Raw genomic sequence first — 22069 nt, forward strand, 5'->3', positions numbered from 1 at the left:
CATTTTATAGTTCACACTTGTCTTTGAATATATATTATATATAGTTCGCATTTGTATTTGTATTTTATAGTTCATACTTATATTTGTATGTTATAGTTCGTATTTGTATTTGTATTTTATAGTTCGCACTTGTAGTTGTATTTTATAGTTCACACTTATATTTATATGTTATAGTTCACATTTGTATTTGTATTTTATAGTTCACACTTATATTTGTATGTTATAATTCACATTTGTATTGTATTTTATAGTTCGCACTTGTATTTGTGTTTGTTAGTTCGCACCATCATTTATGTTTTATACAATTCACACTTGTATTTTAAAGAATTATTTAGTATTTATATTTTATAATTGACTGGACATTGTATTTGTATTTCGTGATTCATTTTATTTGTATTTGCGTATTATTTTTATCGATGTACTTGTATTTTTAAAGAACTATTTTGTTTTTATATTTTTAAGCTGATCGCATATTGTATTTTTATTGTAATTTAATTTATTTTATTTGTTTGTATTTGAATTTGTAGTTGACAAGATCATTTTTATTTTTAAGCAACTGTGAAAGAATTTTGATTTTTCTTTCTTGTATTTATAAAATGATAATGATAAAGTCTACGAATACAAATGTTACATTTGCATCAAATGATACATGTTTATACAACTTGAACCATACGCATACAAAACGATACTTGCTTATATACAAATACAAATGATAAATTTAAAATACAAATACTAATGGTACATTTTCATTGAATTACACATTGCATATATATTTATATATTTAAAATCTAAACAAATACAATTAATTCATATATTTTTTTGTATATAAATACAAATGATAAATTATACATATTTACAGTTAAACTATTCAACTATAAATAATAAATTTATTTAAAATATATAGTATGCTACAAATAAATATAAAATATAAAAATATAAAATACAACAATAACAAAAAAAGAGATAAGAAAATACAAAAAAAAGAAAACAAAGTAGGAGAAAAAATGAAAATGAAAAAATGAATAAGAAAAAAATGGAAAAGAAAAAAGAAAGAGAAATGAGAAAAAAAAGGAAAAGAAAAAATGAATAAAAATTGAAAAAAAAACAAAAAAAGAGTAATAGCAAATAGAGAAAGAAAGAAGCAATGAATTATAATCAAGGATAAATAAGATAATTAAGAACCCCTATATTTGATAAGCAATGTAATTATCCTTTTCTCCTCTCTCTTATAAATGCACTCTTTTCCCTCACAAATTTTCTCTTGTCCAATTAAATTAACAATTCGCCACCTTAAACAACGGAGAAAGACATTATCTGCTGCCTCCTTATATGTAGCTTTCCTAGTCACTTCAAACTATCATCCAACACATATCAAACTCTTCCTTGTGAATTCCTAGCATACGTTTTCGTGTTAAGATGCAGATACACCAAACTGCAGCCCCAGTTTCCTCCTCATTCAATGTAAAATCATCGAATCATCAGATCATTCAAATCTTCGTCCGTTTGTTTTGCGGAAAAACACTGGCTATACAAGTCTATCCAACTGACACAGTGGAAGTAATTCACGACAAACTCCTATTGATAACTGGAATTCCTATATCTGACCAGAGGTTAATCTACGGAGGTAAACAGCTTCAGTTAGATCAAACGGTATCCCATTATGGAATTGAAAAGGCATCAGAGTTGCAACTCGTTGGTCGATTGAGGAGCACAATGTATCCTCAGACATGGAAGCTAATGAATGACTTATACTCACTAATTTTTGATTTCTGCAAACCCGAGCATGGTTTGTTTCAATCGGACGTGGATCATATAATGAGCGTGTTTTCGGAATTTCTGAGTAGGACTCCTGGTGATTTTGATCTAGCTTCTGAGTATCTCGAAATATTTATCTACTCTTCTGTTCCAAAAGCTCTGGTAAAGCTTTATACGTCTCGGAAAATTGTTGCTGATAAATGCATTTATGAAATTATCGGTTCATATATGACCAAGTCTGTTACATCAATACACAGTAGATATTCTATCTATATCACAGTGTTAAAATTTTGTAAGATTTTGGGAAAGGAGGTAGAGTTTGAAGATAATTTGTATATTTTTTGTCGGAGTAGTTTAGGCACTATTATACAGCGCCTAGGGATCGCGAGTTGCAAGGCTGATACAAAGGAGTTAGCATCGTTGCAGGATGTTTTCCCCTTTGTTTACCAGATAGCTGCTCAGTTGTACGTTGAATTAGAATCGATTATGAAGTCAACTGATTCTTCATTATCTGTTAGCCTTGTGGATCATTTTACTGCATTTATGCTTCCAGTGCGGACTGTCATACAGTTGCAAGTACTGTTTGACGTTCCAATAACTTTTCCGCTGATGAAGGATGAAACCGGTGAAGCACAGTATTACAGAGAGAGTATTGAATGGCTGCATAAATTTTTCTATGGTTTGCTAGAAAAAATAGTGTTGTCTTTAAAGATTTTGGAAGGCCGGTGGGGTTTGAAAGAAGGAGGAGAAGACAGGCAAGCTGTACAGACCTGGTGGTCTTTGTATCTTAAAATTCTAAAGGAGTTAAATAGTATATCAAAACTGTATACCGGCCTGGAGAATGTATTTTGGCAGAAGACAAGGGAAGTGAAGGTTTCGTTGTCTTTTCTGATAGTTAAGTTCGCAACTAAATCAGAAGATCACGGGTGGCTTATTGAACACAAAGAGGTAACAAATTTTAAGGCACGGAGGCAGTTGTCAATGATGATGCTTCCACAAGTTGGATACAATAAGATGTTCCACATGCTCATTGACAGGTCCCGATTGCTGGAAGAATCGTTCAAGTACATTGGAAATGCCTCTCCTGTAAATCTGCGTGGCAAATTGTTTATGGAATTCAAACATGAAGTAGCTACTGGACCTGGTGTGTTGAAGGAGTGGTTTTTATTGGTAGGCCAAGCGATCTTCAACCCTCAGAACGCTCTCTTTGTTGCTTGTCCAAACCATCCTAGAAGGTTTTTCCCAAATCTAGGTAAGTTTTTATTTCATTTATGCACTGTGACATTTTGTTCTCATTTCATCACAAGTCTCCATGGTTTTTTGCTAGTATTTGGTTCAATATGAATGGATGTTTTTCGATGTGAATATGTGTAGAGTCACTTGACTGAAAGGAAGGAGATTAACCACAAAACCCTCTGTTGTAACATCCCTTGGCTCTCGTATTATAAATTAAAAATGCTCTCACTATTAGAAGGTTATTAACAAACATCTACAATTTTTGCTTGCAGCATCTAAGGTGAATCCATTACACCTAAAGTATTTTTGCTTCTCTGGTAGGATGATTGCATTGGCTTTAATGCGTAAAGTACAAATTGGTGTTGTGTTTGATCGCACCTTCTTCTTGCAATTGGCTGGGAAAAACATATCATTGGAAGACGTTAGGGATACAGATCCATACTTGTACAATAGCTGCAAACTGATACTGGATATGGATCCAGAGATGGTGGATCAAGATAATCTAGGGTTGAGGTTCTTTTGTGAAGTTGATCAGTCGCTGGGATCCAGGAAAGGGATTGAGCTTTGTCCCAACGGGAAAGATACTGTCGTGGACAGTAAGAATCGGGAGACATATGTTAATCTTCTTATTGAACATCATTTTGTAACATCAATTGCAGAGCAGGTCGCATCTTTTGTTAAAGGTTTTGATGATATTACAACCACATCAAGTCGCCTGTCCTTTTTCCAGTACCTAAATCCTGAGGATCTCGACTTAATGCTTGATGGCTATGGAAATGATATTTCTGTGGAAGATTGGAAAGCACATACTAATTACCATGGCTACAAAAGAAGTGATTGTCAAATATCCTGGTTCTGGAAGGTACATGATTCTTGTCTCTTGCTAGTCACTATTTTCTCAAAGTATTTAGAATTCCATATTTTTACTTATCTTTTTTCTTCATTACTAGTAAAACCAGTAAATATCTTGCTCAGACATATTTCATGCGATTAAATGATCTATGTAACGAGCATTTGAGAACACGTGCAGATTTTTTTTTTCAAAAGATGTGCTGAAGAGGTGTCTAATGATGGGAACACTTTATCAAGTGTTTAGGTGCTCAATTGAAACCGATTATATTTCGAGTATCTAATTGAAGTTTACTGGCAAGTTTTAAGGAATTCTCAATGTATGGATCCTTTTTTTCCCTTCAAAAGTAGCCAGTTGTTTTGGGAGTTTGGGATGTTCATATTGATTTTTTTACTTTACCACAATTGAAGCATGATTCATGAGATTCTGCTTATGATGTTCTGTCATTGTTGCATGTCCTTCACTTTCATTACATTGATGTGGAGCAATAGAACTCTTCCAAACATGAACATTACAACTGGAGTTTATTTTACTCATATAACCTAACAATGAACAATTGAAGCATGATTTAGCAAGACTCATCCTTGACAAATTAACGAGTCTATTATTCAGGACGTTCTGTCATGTTTGTTTTCTTTCTTTGCGTGCAGATAGTTGAGTCTATGTCTGTTGAGCAGAGAAAGGTGCTCCTTTTCTTCTGGACTTCAATTAAGTCTCTGCCTCTAAATGGTTTTGGTGGTTTGGACTCGAAACTTTACATCTGTAAAAACTCAAAGCCATATGATCACTTACCTTCTTCACAAACTTGCTTCTACAGCATGTACTTTCCTCCTTATAAATCCAAGTCTATCATGCAAGATCGACTCCGTATAATCACCCAAGAACATGTTGGTTGCAGCTTTGGTGCCTCGTGATCAGAGGCATATTCAAGATTTGAAGCTTATGGATTCTTATTGTGCTAGCTATCTCAAATTAATATAGAATGATTATTGAGTTCACAATCAAATATCTCATAGATGTTTAGTGAATTTTTTGTTACATTACATGGTTCGTGCAAAAGCTACTGGTTCTTGCTTTTGGAGAACTTTCTTCACTTATGTTATCTTCGAAGAGTGAATTTTGATTGACTTGGTGTTTACTTTGGCCTGGTGTTTCACTCATCATACATTCATTTTATTTCGCTTTGTGTTGTCTGTGGTAGCATGTTATAGTATGTTCTCTATAACAACATTTCACTACGGGAACAAACAATGTTGTCACATAGAGAAAGAGGTTCGACTGTACTAGATATCGTGGTAACATCATGGGTGAAGTCATTGTAGAAGCTAATTGTTCGATAAGACACAATAATTTTGGTCCAAATTCTGTATTTTGTATTAAGAAATTCATTCACTACATATGAATCATGTTAGAAAAATAGTAAAGCATTACCAAATAAGAAATGATTGTGACGTGTGGAATAATCGACTTTCCTTAAAGAAATATTGCATGTATATAGATTAGGGCAAATATAACCAATTCCATTCAAGATACAATAGTCCTTAAATTTATAGAACTTAAGAAATGATTTTTCAGAATAATCATGTTCGTTACGAACATGTGTCTGTTCAATTTAAGACCTCTATATATAACAAATCACTTATGAAGAATCTAGTAAGTAAGTTTGTGTTCTAGAACTCATAAACTTAAAATCTCAGATACCGAAAGTCACCACCTGGTGTCCATGAAATGAAGGCATCACAAGCTTTTGTAGTAGTAGGAATGGCACTGGAAACATCAGCAATAGGCAACAAACAATTAGCCAAAAGAGTACAATTACTTCTTGTTGTTGCTGTAAAATAATTTTCCCAATTATAATGGGGCGTTGAAATATTATTCACCAACTCCAAATCTATCTCAAAAAATTCCTCTTCCTCTTCCTCTTCTCCGTCTAGCATATGATCGATAAAAATTTCGATCATCTTAGAGTGATCCTTTTGTCGACAGATGCTTTTATTACACTCGTATTCTTCTTTGAGTTCTTGATTGGCAACAAGAGCCATATTGTTTTGTGTGTCTTAATTTGGGACATTTAGGTATAATATATAGTTACTTATATTATGGATTAACGTGTTTGGTTGGTGGAAGATGGGTTAATTAGTAGAACGCTCTTCAACAAATCTTCAACTATCTTAGAAACTAATTAGATATATTTGGTAGTTGTTTATTTCTTAATGCATTTTAATTATTTTCTTTTTAAGCATCTTCTACAAGTTAATGAGGTATGAATTATTCGACTTAGGTACTACAAGAAGCAAAGGATATTACTACCTGAATTTTTTTATTGGTTTCCCATCTGGTGATTAGTATTGATCGGTATTGAGGTCTGACTAAATTCGAATTCGCCTATTGCAAGATCCGTTTCCGGGGACAATGTTCATGGCTTTGTTTTTTTCATTTCCATGGACTTGAGCCCTCAATCTCTTGTTAAGAGTGAAAGAATCTCAATCATTCCACCACAACTCATATTACTGATATATACTACTAATTAAGTAGTACTATTATTCATCAACACAACCCAGAGAAATATATATAAATTTAATTATATACAGTATATATTAATAGTATAAATAATTTTTATGTAATTAGTACATTTTAATCAATGATACATTGTTTTACATATTTTGATTTGTAGGTTGTACAGACTTTTAGCTTAAAATCATAAGATTTAAAAATAAATTTTATTTTTTAAAATTAAGATATAACAAATTAAAACAGGAAGAGTAATTTGCTTCCATCTAAGCCAGGCAAAGAAAGGTCAACAGAAGTAGAGCTAACAAGTAACAACCACAGTGGAAGATATTTATCTCACATTTCCTAATTATTAATAGTAATAAATAATGTATATCAGCAACCTGATACATCTTATGATCGCCCAACCACCTTACAATCATGCATATTGCATGATTATGAAATATGAATGAGTCGGGGAGACAGTGAGAATTGAACTCACGCTAATTATATAAGAGACTTTCATCGATCACTAAATTATAAGTCTAGACAATATGTTATGAGAATTTCGCTCTCGTCTCACCATCACAGCTCTCATCGTGGTCGTTTGATTAGTATATGACCTATACAGATAGATTGTAATATAAGAAATATATATGTGATAAATAATATTACTTACCATAAATTGTTAAGCTAAAAACTTTTTTTCTCCACCTAATCGGTGTGGTGATAACAAAGAACACTTTTGGTTTATCAACGAAAAAATAATGGGTTTAACTAGTCAAACTATTAGTATTAGCCTTCAAAATTGACTAACAATAAGCCCATAGAATTGAAAATGCATTCAACAAATAATCAATGGATAATTATCTTTCTAAGGGCTCCTTTTGTTAGAAAACAGGTTATCTCGAGATTAATTATTTAAGAATTGTTATGCAATCTTCAGTATAAGATAAAAATAATACTACAATCCCGAAATAAGTAATTTCATAATTTTATTCCAATCAAACATGAAATAAGCTCATCTTAAAATTAATTTTGAAATTAGTTATCCCTTATATCTCGTACCAAAGCAGCCCTTAGAGAGATAACAACATACAATTTTGGAAGTGCACCAATACCAGTTTTTGCGACCGTTGTTTAACTTGTGCTTGTTTTTAAAGTGTTTTGTCTATTTACTGGTTTGGGAGCAACTTTTTTTTTGTAGCAAAGACAAGCTTTATTTATTTATCAAACAAACGTGTCATCGAGCCAAATCAGGGGACACTGTCCTTACAAGAGTAGCGGATGCAGTAGGTAGATTAGTAGCATCTCTAGTATTTACAACCTGTTTACAACTAGTACGTAACTTTTCTCACTAGATAATTTCTCCAACTTCTCTCTACATGTCTACTGACACACCGAAGCCCACACAACCACCAGACCCTCCTGATAAAGCCAATGACAACATGACAACTCAGCTACCTAACACTTCCAACAATGATAATACTTACAGTGAGCCACCTGTAACGGCTAATTTAGGCGTTGAAATCAATGCCTCCAACCGCTAAAACAACCGCCATCACCGAAAACAATCAAAATTTAATATCTAAAACTCATGAACAAACTATTAAACAGATCTCCATTCCATCTCAACCTAAAGTCTCTTCCAATTTCGATCCTCCATCTATCAAACCTAATCAAAATACCACCTTTGATGCTCAAACCCAAATTACGAAACTGCAACAAAATAGTATTATGCCCAAACAAGATGTTGTGGGGAGAAATTCTAATGGGGTTGGCAAGGGTCAGGAATTGAATACCAAATTCTTGATTTCAAAACCAACATTTGCAGCGACCGTCCAATCGAAGCTCTCTTCTCTAATAAGCAACGACAATCCGATTGAGATCAAGCATGTTACTCACCTCGGAAAACCGGCTGTGTTTTTAAATGCAGAAGAGTATTTTGTGAACCTGGCTAAGGATTGTCGATTCACCATTATTGGAAAGTTCTATAGAGGCAAACCGGTCACGGAAGATATCAGAAAGATTTGCATCAAACAATTTCAACTCACAGGCCAGGTTCAAATCGCCTACTTTGACGCCAAACATGTTTTCTAGATTTTGCAAATGAGGTTGATTACAATCATATATTTGCTAAAGACTATATTGATATTGGCGAGACTTCTATGAAAATCCTCAAGTGGACACCAGACTTCAAACCTCAGGAAGAGACCTCCATTGTCCCAGTTTAGATCTTGATCCACCGACTCCCATGGCACCTCTTTAATTGACATATAATCTCTAGATTAGCCAGTGATATAGGTGTGCCTGTGGCGCCGGATCAAGCGGCTTACTCGAAATCTAGGGGTAATGTGGCTAAAGTGAAACTGGAAATAGATCTTTTGAAGCCCAGACAGGACCAAATTTGGTTGGGATTTAAGAGAATTGATGGTAGCGATGATGGAAAGTGGTTGGACATTAAATATGAGAAAGTTCCTAGCTATTGCTTGTACTGTAAAATGGAAGGTCATTATGATTCACAATGTAGAACTAAAATCAGAGAGGAGAGAATCAAGGCTCAAAGAGAAGAACACACAAGAAAAGAGAGAGAACAAATGAAAGACAAGGATAATGGAGGTGACTTTCAAACAGTGTTTAGAAAGAAAGGGGCCAAAGCTAGATTAGCTCAACAAAATGACCAGCAAACCAAGAACAATACTCCAGAAATATGTTATGAGGATGAACAAAATGAGAATCAGGATCAGATCAATTTTGCTTTTGAAATGGAAAAAGGAGGCAAGAAAAGAATTGGCATCTCTATAATTGAGCCTCCTGACAACCAGAGAGCGCATCTGGTTACTGAGGCTCCTGGAAAAGGAAAAGGAAAAGATGATGATATCCATACTAACAATAATTTTCAAGTCTTTACCAAAGTTAACAACAGGAAAAAGAGGAATGGATAAAAAAGAAAGAATTTAATAGTGAATTCCACAAAAGTCCTGGATGATTCTATTAGCCAAAAACAGGAAGCAAACATGGAAATCGGGCAACCTAGTGGCATCAAATATCCTCTCATTCACAATAGCATAAAAAATAGGGAAGACGTTCCAGTGCTTAACGATTGCAACAAAAAGAATACTATTGCTCAGATTGACAAAGTACAACGTAGTGAGCACTCTGACAATATAGGTACTATTAATGATGTGGTCAAGAACACTCATACTAAGCAAACCAACAAGAATAATGAGGAAGTTACCAGCAGATATGACAATGTAAAATCTTTTCCCATTGACCCCCGTGATGTCCATAGCAACTATTTAAAACTGATTAGTGGAACTAGTTTGGAGGAAGATCACGATGGTGAACAAGTTTACATCAGTAAACATGGACAGCCAGCAGAATCCTCGTATGATGATGATGGTAGCTCTGAAGATTTTGATTACGAAGATGAAATGACTATGGAAGAGTGATGAATATGCTAGTGTTGATAGTAAAAGTTTGAAAAGTGATGATCATTTGGACAATGTAGAACATAATGAGCAACAAATCGGTGATGAACATGCTGATCGTCTAGTTGAAACTTTCAGCCCCGAAGGACTTGTTGATGTCAACGTTAGCTCTGAATTTGATAAGGTCATTGAACAAGCTCACCTATCTCCCAGAGATAGAGGAAGAGGAAAGAACAACACAAGAGGAGGTAGACGAACCTCAAGAGGAAGAGGTGGAAGATCTGCCAACCAACAACCTGTGTTTATTTCACAGGAACACAACCTTTCTAATTAATTTTGAGGTTTAAGTCTCTATTCTGGAATATTAGGAGCATCAATTCTAGTGGTGCTTTGGAGAGACTGCAACAAATCATCAGACTACAAAAGCTTTCTTTTGTTGCTATTTGTGAACTTTTCCACAAATCTGATCATCTCGATAAGTTCAGAAAAATGTTGGGATTTGATAATGCTCATTCTAATTGTAATAGTCAAATATGGGTTTTCTGGAATGCTCCAATTGATTGTAGGGTGATCGAAGAAACTGATCAGCATGTTGCCTGTTCTATTGATTGGGAGGGTACTAAAATCCTTGTCTCTTCTGTTTATGCCAAGTGTGATGCTGGTTTAAGGGAAGAGTTATGGGACAACCTAAAGGATATTTCTCAAAATTATAATCTTTCTTGGTACATTGTAGGTGATTTTAACTGTATCACCGATCCAGATGAAAAGTATGGTGGTAATATGCACAGGATGTCCAAAAGCCTTCATTTTCTGCAGTTTATTATGGATTGTGACCTTATTGATCCTGGCTATTCAGGGTCTAAATTTACCTGGTGTAATGGTTGGGATCCTGAGAAGAGAGTTTGGAAAAGACTTGATAGGGTGTTGGTTAACTAAGAGTGGATGAACCTTTTTGACTCTACCAGTGTTAATCACTTGGTTAGGACTGGCTCTGACCACTCCCCTCTTTTTACTATTGCTAAATCTACCAAACAAAAACATATCAACTACATTTTAAATTTCTAGATTTTTGGACAGAGCAGGTTGGTTTCGGAGAGGTGGTTGAACAGCTTGGAAACCAGAGGTCCATGGTTCTCCTATGTGGAAGTTTCATCTTAAATTAAAAAATACTTGTAGAAGTTTATCTCAACGGTCCAAAACTTTTGTTGGTAATATTTTTGATAGGGTTAAGGACCTTGAGAGAAAAGTTGCTGATCTAGAAAGTAAAATTCTTATTGACAACTCCGAAGCCAACAGATCCGAGCTAAATCATAACAATACCCTTCTCATTTTGGCATACAAGAATGAGGAATCATTCTGGAAGCAGAAGTCTCGTATCAAATGGATTGTGGATGGTGAAGTCAACTCAAAATTCTTTCATTCAATTGTTAATTGGAGAAAAAAGAGGCTTTATCTCAAGAAGATCAAAATAGAAGATGTCAGTTGGAGTGATGTCCTAATTTTGTTTCTCCCAAAAAATTCATTTCATCCGTCCATTTTTACCTCATGTTATCATATACTCACTCCGTGTGATTATACCTCATAAAAATATAAAAATAACAATCCTTAACAAAATTCCTAGTAAATTTCATCTTGTTTCAACCATCCTAACAACCTACCCCTATCCATCTACCCATACCCACATACCCCCTAAGGTTACGTTTTGTTTTTCTCTATAACAACAAAAATTGCACAAAAAGGGACCCACGGGAATTTCATTCAGAGATACACACACCGGACAGAATGGGGATTTTTGTTTTTTTCCCGCTCAAAATATACTAATACACAGAATTGGCATACACATCCATACAATGCGGCACACATATACATACTCTCACCATCAGCACACAGAAGGGGGGATTCTTCCACAATCCATCAAATACTCGCACAACATAGGGAGCACATTCATATATCACACCCACAATTCACTCACGAGAACGCCATTAACACACCTCACCGGAGAAGAAACATACACACACACACCTCACTCTATTCCTTCACAATACATATCACTACACACGGGGAGAGAGAGAGAGAACAAAATCGAGATCAGAAATGGAGAGAGACGCGAGAGACCGTGTATTCCGGTTGAGCTTCGAGTTTTCCGGCGGAGTTCTCAAGTTTTCAGCGAAAATTTTCACCGGAATTAGCTCTGGTACGCAGAATCAACCTAACCCAGTCCCCCTTCGAGCTTTTCCCGGCGACATCTGCGCCGGAATCAGTTTCCGTCATTAGTTCAGTCAATTCAGTCCCAAAAATTGCCGGAATCCCTTCATTCCCCTTTAATTTTTGGACGTCTTATTTGGAAAACACGAGAATCACCGGAACAATGGTTATTCGGCGATTTAAAATCTGTTCGAACTGTTATTTCATGATATCGAGTTGGATTTTGTTTCGTGTCAAGGTTCAAATTAAGGTTTTCCGAATGCGATATTATCTCCGCTATATTGAAATTGACACTTGAGATCTAATTCTTCGACTTCCTCTTTTGCTATGTTTTGATTTGGTGCATTAATGTTATGATTGTGTGATGTTGGTTGTGATTGGATGGTCTTGTTGATGTTTGATATTGTTTATCCATGAATAATTAATCATGGTATGAATTTGATGTTAGTATGGGTTCGGATAATTTTTTTGTGTAAAAATTAACGTATAAACGGAATTTGGGAGGGATTGATCTTGATTAAGTGAACTCGAATTAATTTTGGTTCATCAATTCATTTGATTTGAAATGTTTATTAATTTCCTCGAATCGGTAGTACCATGATTAGGTCGTTAAGTGGATAGACAAATGTAGATTGGGTAGACAAATTTTAGGAATTGTGAAATATTAAATGCTTGAAACATGAATGTCTCGATGTATTTGTGTTTATTCACCGGGGAATGTCCCGAGGTATTTTGTACCCGGAGAATATTCGTGACAAATGTCCGAGGCATCGGGTTGAGCTTAGTCTAGGACTAGTTTAGAATAGGATTTATGTCTTAATTTTTTTTTTATTTTTTGGGACTGTATAATTGGATTGGACATTATATTTGGATTTATTTTGTTTTGTTTGTTTGATTGATTGTTTTATGTATTTTCTGTGTGATTTATACATTCGTAGTGCCAAAATAGCCAATAGACTCCAACAAGCGATCGTGGTCAAACCACAAAACCGAGGGGTGCCTAACACCTTCCCCTCGATCAACAGAATTTCTTAGTCGGAATCTCTGTTCGCAAATTAGTTTAAAGAGTCAAATCATTTTGAAAAGGATTTTTCAAAGGTGACTTGACGCACCAGATTACGCCAAGTGGTGACTCTGAGTTTTGAATATAAACAATCTTTTTCGAAAATAATTTTTCATTTTTTGTCACTTTATAATAAGAACCTTTTCAATCTTTAAAAATCAATTCTTTTTTGTTAAAAAGGGGGTATGACGATTGAAGGAGATGACGACATCGGCAGAGAAGCTGTTTCCTTTTTTCACAAGCAATTTTCAAAAGGACATACTGAGATTAATTTCTCTATACTTAACTGCATTCCTAAAGTTATTAGTGACTCCGATAATGATAATCTCAATGTTATCCCTACTATGAATGAATTGAGAGATATCGTTTTTACTATGAGTTCTAACTATGCTCGGGACCTGATGGTCTTTCGGGAAAATTTTATCATTCATGCTGGGATATTATCAAAGATGATTTGCTTTTAATGATCTCTGATTTTTTTTTTTTGCAGGAAATCAAATTCCAAAGGCTATCACTCATACATGTCTCATTTTGATTCCTAAAGTCGAATGCCCTCAAACCTTCAATGAACTTAGACCTATTAGTCTCAATAATTTCTCTTGCACGATCATCTCCAGTTTGATTAATAAAAAGCTGAGTCTACTTATGGACAAATTGATTTTTCCTAATCAAACTGGTTTCATTAAAGGGAGATCAGTTATCGAGAATATCATATTGACGCAGGACATAGTCCATAATATTTCCAAATCTTCTCCAGTTGGTAATGTGATATTGAAACTAGACATGGTTAAGGCTTATGACAGAGTCTCATGGGAGTATCTTTGTGAAGTCCTTAGAAAGTTAAGTTTTAATGAAAAATGGATCGATTGTATTTGGAGACTAATGAATAATGTCTGGTACTCTGTCAATATTAATGGGAGTAGACATGGTTTCTTTAACTCTAGTAGAGGACTTAAACAGGGAAATCCCTTATCTCCTTCTCTATTTCTCATTAGGGCAGAACTTCTTTCTAAACTAATGGATTCCCTTATATGTTCTGATTTTATTCCTTATTTCAGTGATAAAAATGGTCATGTGATCTCTTACTTATGCTATGCTGATGATACGATCTTGTTTTCCTCAGGTGATACAGAATCGTTAAAGCTAATGATGTCTAAGTTGGCAACATACGAAAGCATCTCAGGACAACTAGTTAGCAAGAACAAATCTGGATTTTATGCTAATTTCAAGATGGATGACCCCAAAATTAATGTCATCAAGTAAATTATTGGTTTCTCACACTGTCAGTTCCCTATGCAGTATTTTGGATTTCCTATCTATGTAGGTGCAAAGAAAAATGTTTATTTCAATTGCATGGTTGCTAAAATAGCCAAAAGACTGCAAGGATGACAAGACAAGCTCTTTTGTTATGGTGGAAAGTCTGTTCTTATCAAATCAATTTTGCATGCTCTACCTCTATATCTTCTAGCTGTTGTATAAACTCTCGAAATAGTTTTGTGCTAGATTGAGAGTATTATTGCAAATTTCTTCTGGGGATTGGATGGCAATAGAGTAAAGAAATATTGGATAGCGTGGGATGACTTATTTTTTTCAGTTGATGAAGGAGGAGTTAGATTCAAATCTCTTAGTGACATGTGTGATGCTTTCTCCGCTAAATTATGGTGGAAATTTATAATTCAGAAGTATCTCTTTAAAGAGTTCTTGGAAGCAAAGTATTGTAATAGATATCATCCAGTTTCTAAGAAAAAAACTCCACGTTAGTCTAATACTTGGAGGAGGAGGATGGACATCAAAAGTAAAGTGGAACCTTGTATCTTCTGGATTCTGGGCAAAGGAGATATTTCATTTTGGTGGGACTCATGCACTGAGCTAGGCCCTCTACCTTTATCCATACGTAATAAAGGACTCCAAAAAAGACTATGATAAAGGACTTCTACTTGAATGGTAATTGGAACCGAAGAAAGCTAATGAGAAATGTTCCTTATAATGTTGTTAGTGTCATCATGAACACTCATATCAACATTGATAAAGCTGATAATCCCGTGTGGGTGTCTGAAGAATCAGGAAACTTCAGTTGTAAGTCTGCTTGGCAGACTATGATAACAAGGAAGGGTACCACTTTATGTAGCACTAGCATATGGCATACAAAACTACACTTCAAAATCTCTTTTTTTATGATGAGGGTTTTGCGGGATAAGGTGGCAAGAGATATAGGCGTAAAGAGATTTGGTGTAAATTTATCTTCTATATGCAATTGTTTCACTATTCATAAAGAGAAGACTACTTTTCACTTCTCCAGTGATGGTTGTTTTGTGAAAATTTTTAAATTTGAAGAGTCGCCACTTAATTTTGAAAAGGAATTAAGAAATCTTTATAAGATACTTTAAACGATTCAAAACAGAAAAATCATTTAAAATTTGAAGATACTGAGTAAGCGGTTCCTATTAACATTTTAGGAAGGTTTTAAGGCACCTAAAATGTCCGCTAACTTGCGGTTATCCAGACAGTTTGAAAAAATTTTTGGGCTAACTTCAAAAAAGATTAATTGTTGAAAAGTGATTGATTTTAGGAAAAGATTTGTGTAAAATAGATTTGGACGACTTAGTAGGGATTTAACCAAGTCTAAGCAAATGAAGAGCAAATAAGCACATAAAGAGGGGAAAGGGAGAAGAAAGTAAAAGATTTAGGCCATTGGGCCCAAATCAACGAAACCTGTCATAATCTAATTGGGCTTTTGACCCATTTTTTCCCTATCCTAATCTATGGTTTTGATCCTTTTTGGCCCCTATCATAATCTCTTGGCCGCTTCAAATGTAGGACTTTAACCCATTCTTTTTTTTGACTCCTTGCATCCATATGCTGAGTGATTGGCTTTAGATTTTCCTTCGGGCTCGACTCAATGAGATGGGCCTCAATGGCCCATTATGAAATGCAAAGAAAAAGAGTCCGTTTGGACTCCCAAGCGGGTTCATGTAAAGAAAAGATGAAGGATAAAGAATTAATACTATGTTAAAATAAGCAACTGAGATAACAAAGAAAACATGTATCAAATGCATATAAAGGAACGATAATGAAAAATTCAAGTAAACTTTAAGTTTTTGATTAAAATACTTCTCATTCTACCAATTTAGAAGAAAGGCCAAGAAGAGCCGCGACAATAAACTTCAATTAACCAAGACAAACATTTGTTCCCCCATGAACATTAGCAAGAGATAACCATCCTTTATTTTGTCTAAATTCCAGTAGATAAAGTAGCATACAGTCAAATCCTTTACATCTGATGTCTTAACTTAAGTTATACTCAGCCAAATAAAATATCTAAATATCAATCAACCATCCATTTAGCACCAAAGTTGAAAACTATAACGACAAAATGCATTACATCTTTTAGCATATTAGATCGAGAAAGGTGTAGTTCTAGCCTCACAAATTAAACAGAAGACTCATTACATAGCCTGAATTACCACAAATTTATTAAAAAATAAAATTCACAACAGATGGAACAAACAATCTATTCCTACAAACTCCTAAATAAAATCTGAACCTTGACTCAAAAGAACAACTTACAGAAAAAATCATTTCTAAATGAGGAGATTCAGATTTTTAGAACATTTGCATAAAATTAGGATGATGTAACGAATCAAATAATGATCGAACAAGAGCATTATTTTCTATAGATAAAGAGATTTGCACAAAGTTTCTGAATGAATGATGTTATATGCAGATGGAACTATCTAAAAAATCAAACTTTAATCATAAGTGGATACTCTTGAGGTCATAAAGGCTCAAAAATAGGAAACAACACAAACACCACTTGCTCTTTTCATAACTAATATTGCTAATATATTAGTTGAAACTCATGTGAAACATAGTACAATAACCAAAATTCTATTTCATTGCAGAATAAACAAAATAACTCGGGCAAGAACAACCACATAATCAATTCAAAGCACATAGCTCAAGAACCTTTATAAGCATTGTAAATCAGAAAGATTCTAGAACAATTATCAAAGAATGCAATTTTGCGAACCAAGGGTCTGTATTAATCACTTTATTTTTAATCATATATGAAAGGGTGTATACAAACAGTAAGAATCTGCTAACACAACAACGTATGGATGCCCATATTCAAATCAACAACAGAGAGATTCAAAAAAGTTTTTGCACCAAGAAGGCATTTCAAATTACAACCTCCAAAACTTAGGAGCAAATAGAACATCAGGGGAAGAATCAATCCATAACAATTATATGAGAGAGCTCAACAGAGGCTACTCATGTACCTCTTCCTATCAAAAAAATACCATAAATAGAACTAAACCAGACATAAGATTACATTCAAATAACTCATATAGAACTTGAGCAGAAAACTGAACACAACAGTATAACGACTGAGACGGGCAGAGGGATATCACAACCGTTTCCACTTTATCGCATCAAATTCCTACGGCCTTCATGGCCATATACAGCTACTCCCAACAAAAAAATAATATTATAATCACACCAGAAGGAGATGAAGAAGAGAGAAAAGAAAATGATTACAGAAATAAAATGGGAAAATGTGTTTACCTCTTTTGGAGCAGCAAAACGGAATAATGAGCTTCGTCGAAATTGTGAACACCACCAAAAAAGATCTTCATAAAAACGATTAGCCTATTGACTTCAAGAATTCATGCTGAAAATAGAATATATTTCTTTTTTTTTTTTTCACTCAAAAGAAAAGCCTTTTTCCTTTCACATTTTTTTTCTTATGTTTTTGCTTCCGAAATCCTCCCCCTAGCTCAACAGTGAGCTCCCCTTTTATAGGAAACCATTGAGGTTCTCCCCTTATGTTTGAACGATATGAGAATCAAGAATAAAGAGGGTAATTTTTGGTATTTGCCGGGTGGATATCTTTTTTTTTTTGTAAAGAGGATAAAGAGGTGGGTTGGATTTTGTACGAATTCATACTTATTAGTACAAAATTCGAATTTTGAATTTCAAATTGACAATCAGATAAGGCTGAGCTGTTGGAAATCACGGTTATTGATGTTGCTCGGTTGGAGTTGAGTTGTTGGATCGGGTCATAGGATTTGAAGCAGCTGGTTGGTATCGCCGTTGTTGGCACGACTATTGTTGGAGTTTTGTGAGGTATCTGGAGTATTGCAGGGTTGAAGCTGGTTGGGGCTCTCGGATTGACGTCGGGTCGCTGGGTTTTGGATTGAAGATGGGTTTCCGATTATGTAATACCCCATATTTTCCTAGCTTAATTTAACTCTTAGTATATGAGTATTACTATGCAAAAAATTTTAAATACTAAGTATTCTTTAGTTTAGAGCCTGTCAATGCATAGGAAATTCAGTTAGCTTTTCAACGATATAAAATTTGCCCAAATCCGATACCCGAGCGAAGAGTTAGAGCCATTTTTGTGAAACATTGTACCACCTAGTACTTCAATGTGTCGCGGAGCTAATGTGATACCACCGTGTTGCGCCACCAGCCAATTTCCCAATTGTAATTTTTCCAGTGTTGCTCCATGATAATGGCGCGTAGCGCCAAGGCCTAGTTTCCCATCTAGTGAGGCACCACGATGGCACCGCGTAGAGCCATCAGCCCAGTTCCCAGTTGTCCACTTTCCAGTGTTAGTGCTGAGAGAAGCCAAGGTGTTAGAGTTCATCAATCTCAGGCATAGAAGTATGAGTGTGAAAGAGTATTCCCTTAAGTTTACTCAGTTAGCCATATATGCTCCCTATGTAGTAGTAAACAATAGGTCCAGAATGAGCAAGTTCGTGTCTAGGGTGTTAGATAGTATGGTTAAGGATTGCAGAACTGCGATGTTAATTATGGATATGGACATCTCTAGGCTTATGGTCCATACTCAACAGATTGAAGAGCAGAAGCTTAAGAAAAGGAAGAGAGAGAACAAGAGAGCTAGAACAGGTAGTTTCAATTCAATCAGCCTAAGTCAGAAGGCGGTAACCATTCCTAGTTTCATCCAAAATCTTCAGTTCTAGCTTCATCCTCAGCTAGTGCGCCAGTACCAAAGTTCATGAATGACAGTCGAGATGGGGCGCCAGGCTCCAAAACTCAGGGTAGTGTGAGCGGTGGTCAGATCACAGAGTTTGAGAATGTCCTAAGGCTGGTCCATGATGTCTCGTCCTTTAGCTTATTCTGGTTACCCGAATCAACATGGTGCCACCCCCAATGCCACCAGTGGGCAACACCCAAACACACTTTATGCACTTTAGTCCAGAAAAGATCAGGAAAGTTCTCCTGATGTGGTCACTGGTACGTTACAGATCTTCCATTTACATATTTTTGCCTTATTAGATCTAGGAGCTTCTCTATTATTTGTAACTCCTTACATAACAACCAACTTCAGAGTCAAACCAGATATCTTAACAGAACCTTTCTAGTGCCTACCCCAGTAGGTAAAATCTATTCCAGCCAGAGGAGTATACAAAAATTGGTCAATTTGAGTATTTTAGAAAATCCCTTCAGTTGATTTTAGTAATAGAGTCATCCCGTTTTAGTCTCCTAATGAACCAATCATTGAATGAAGGGGTGGTACCTCAGTTTTAGTTGATTTAAGTTTGAATCTCTAGATTGAACTATTAGAATGAAGAGTTGAGAATTCTAAGTAGTCAGTGTTGAGGTTGCTATATAAGGACTGTTGGGGCAATAGAAAGCTAAAAATTGTGTATCAAAATAAAGTACTAGCAGTGGACCTTACATTATTAGGTGTAGTCCTTTAGAATGAGTTTATTGTTTATGAGTATTGTTATACATCAGACTCTAGAGTAAAGTAATTTCAGTTCGACTTAGAGTTTATTAAGTTATTCACAGACTTAGAATAACAACTTTAAGCTATGGGGGAGATGGTAGGACAAGTAAGCAAGTTAAGCTTCCAAATTTCAGTAGTAATGTCAGTATGTGTAGAAAAGTAGTGGGAGAGGATGATGCCCAACCCGTCCTTACCTCAATGCAAAGTTTTGCACTTTAGCTATCACGATATCTACTCACGCAGTACATGTCAGCTCTATGATCATAGCTCATATTCATGCACATTAACAAAAATCATGTATGCTTACAGTCCCTAGTATAAGGAGTTTCGGTTCACTCAGTGTTATGAAGCATGTTCCATGAACACAGAAACTCCAAACTCAGGTCATACAGCTCATGACTCAAGTACTCATGATTTACAATATGCTCAGTTCCCATGACTCCTACTACACTCCTAATGATTAGCTAAATTCAGATTACGTCATGTATATCCTTAGTTTAGACCTCTTGATAAATTCATGAGGTTGATATTCTATTCTTCAAGCCTCAGTTAAGTGTCAAATTATGTATAGTGTCCATTCATGCTTCAGGTCCTTAGGTTTTAACCTCCAGTGAACTTTCCTTATGAAATGGTGTAGTGATTAGTAGTTGCTTAGATGGGAGAGAGTAAATCTTTCATGTTAAGAAAATATTGTTGCATGCTTGTTTTACCTGAGGCTGTAGTTATAAAGATAGGCTTGAATGTCATGTTAGTGTGCGGGTGAATATCTAGCAAGAGGTTGTATTTAGTAATCAGAGGAAAAATCAGAATTCTTCCTGAGATAAAAAGTTAAGAAAATGCAGAGTGTGAGTGTACATTCAGATCCTTTATTTATGCCATTCCCCATCACGTATCTATTAGAACTCAGTCACAGTCTCAGTTCAGCATTCAGTTCAAAACTCAGTCCAATTTCAGATTTGCCTGACCAAAACATACAGTTATCAGTTATTCGGTTGTCGTCAGTATCTCAGTATTTCAAATCATGTTATGCGCTTAGTCTTGCATGACTAGATAATACCGTACCCATGAATTCATGCTCGATTACCTCATGTTTCTCAGTTAGTCTGTACCTCATATGCATAGTACTCTATAGTTTCAGTCTAGTTATTCAGGTTAAGTACAATTCAATCTTGCATAACCAGTATTCAGCTACCATTCATTCAGTTAATCAAATAAGTTAGTATGTTTACGCATTCATGCTCAGTGCCCATGTAGATATTTTTTGTAGCCCTAAGTGAAATGCGGTGTTGAAGTAGAAATTACAATTGAGGGAATAGTTGAGAAATGTGGCTAGGATGGAAAGTTAGTAGTTTTAGTACATGAGGTTTAGTAACTCTGTCTTAGATGATGTTTCGTATGCCTCGCTCCATATTACAGAATTGGAGCCATGTTGTGATTTCTTATTCAGATATCTTATTCAGACCATGCCAAGATTTTCTTGCTCCCTAAAGTCAGTAGAACTTTATAATAAGAGTCTAAAGAAATGCTCCAGTTGAGTATAAGTTTTCATTATGAGTTAGTCCATAAAGCCAACAGTTCAGTTTAGCAATCAGGCAGACAAGTTCGTATAATTTCCCATCTTTTTGCCTAGTCACCCTATCCGAAGTCGCATGAATATGCCCATTCCAAGATGGAGCAACCAGGTAGTTGCGAGCACATCCCAGTTCATGTATCATGCCTCAGTTTCATATCTCAGATATTCAGTCACGATTTAGTTCGTAGGTACCCCGTGTATTGTCTCAATTTTTCCTCAGAATCCGAGCCAAGTTAGCATTCTTCAGGGGATATAATGTTCCCAAGGGGGAGATGAACTATAACCCCCGATCTTTCATGTCCTAAGCCTTCCAGTTTCTCTTCACGTAACAAGACCCCATTTGGAGTAGTAAGTACGCATAAGTTGACTTTCTCATTCTAAATCTCAGCCGTATGACCATTCCCATGTCGTGATATGGATTCAAGAAATTAGTTAAATTCATGATATTTGGTTCATGTATCACGCTTCAGATTCAATTGTGTACTCATGTTCCCGTCCATGCATGTTTAGTAAATGATCTCAGGTGCATTAGTATTCTTAGCTTAAGGTGACAGACTTCCTTAGATTTACTCAGTTCCATGAGTTAGTTACAATTGTAAACTTGGTATTCCTTACCGTTGTATATTCAGTAATGCATTCATGAATCAGTTCATCCATGTATTCCATGCATCAGATATGGATGTTCAGTGTAGACACCTAATTTTGT

At 35.3% G+C, this 22069-nt stretch overlaps 2 protein-coding genes across 2 annotated transcripts; one reads left to right on the forward strand and one right to left on the reverse strand.

The window, feature by feature from the left end:
- Window positions 1-1200: 1200 nt before the first annotated feature.
- On the forward strand, window positions 1201-4979 carry LOC107843655 (E3 ubiquitin-protein ligase UPL5-like). The gene is made up of 3 exons (XM_016688004.2): window positions 1201-3007; window positions 3264-3853; window positions 4492-4979. Exons 1-3 carry the CDS (start codon window positions 1417-1419, stop codon window positions 4753-4755), a joined length of 2445 nt encoding a protein of 814 aa, XP_016543490.1. The 5' UTR covers window positions 1201-1416; the 3' UTR covers window positions 4756-4979.
- Window positions 4980-5497: 518 nt separating this feature from the next.
- On the reverse strand, window positions 5498-5952 carry LOC107844604. Its single transcript, XM_016688981.2, has one exon. The coding sequence runs from the start codon at window positions 5881-5883 to the stop codon at window positions 5527-5529; it is 357 nt and encodes a 118-aa protein (XP_016544467.1). The 5' UTR covers window positions 5884-5952; the 3' UTR covers window positions 5498-5526.
- Between the last annotated feature and the right edge of the window lie 16117 nt (window positions 5953-22069).

This window comes from Capsicum annuum, chromosome 10 (assembly GCF_002878395.1).
Source record: "Capsicum annuum cultivar UCD-10X-F1 chromosome 10, UCD10Xv1.1, whole genome shotgun sequence".
In the NCBI taxonomy this organism is placed as follows: Eukaryota; Viridiplantae; Streptophyta; class Magnoliopsida; order Solanales; family Solanaceae; genus Capsicum; species Capsicum annuum.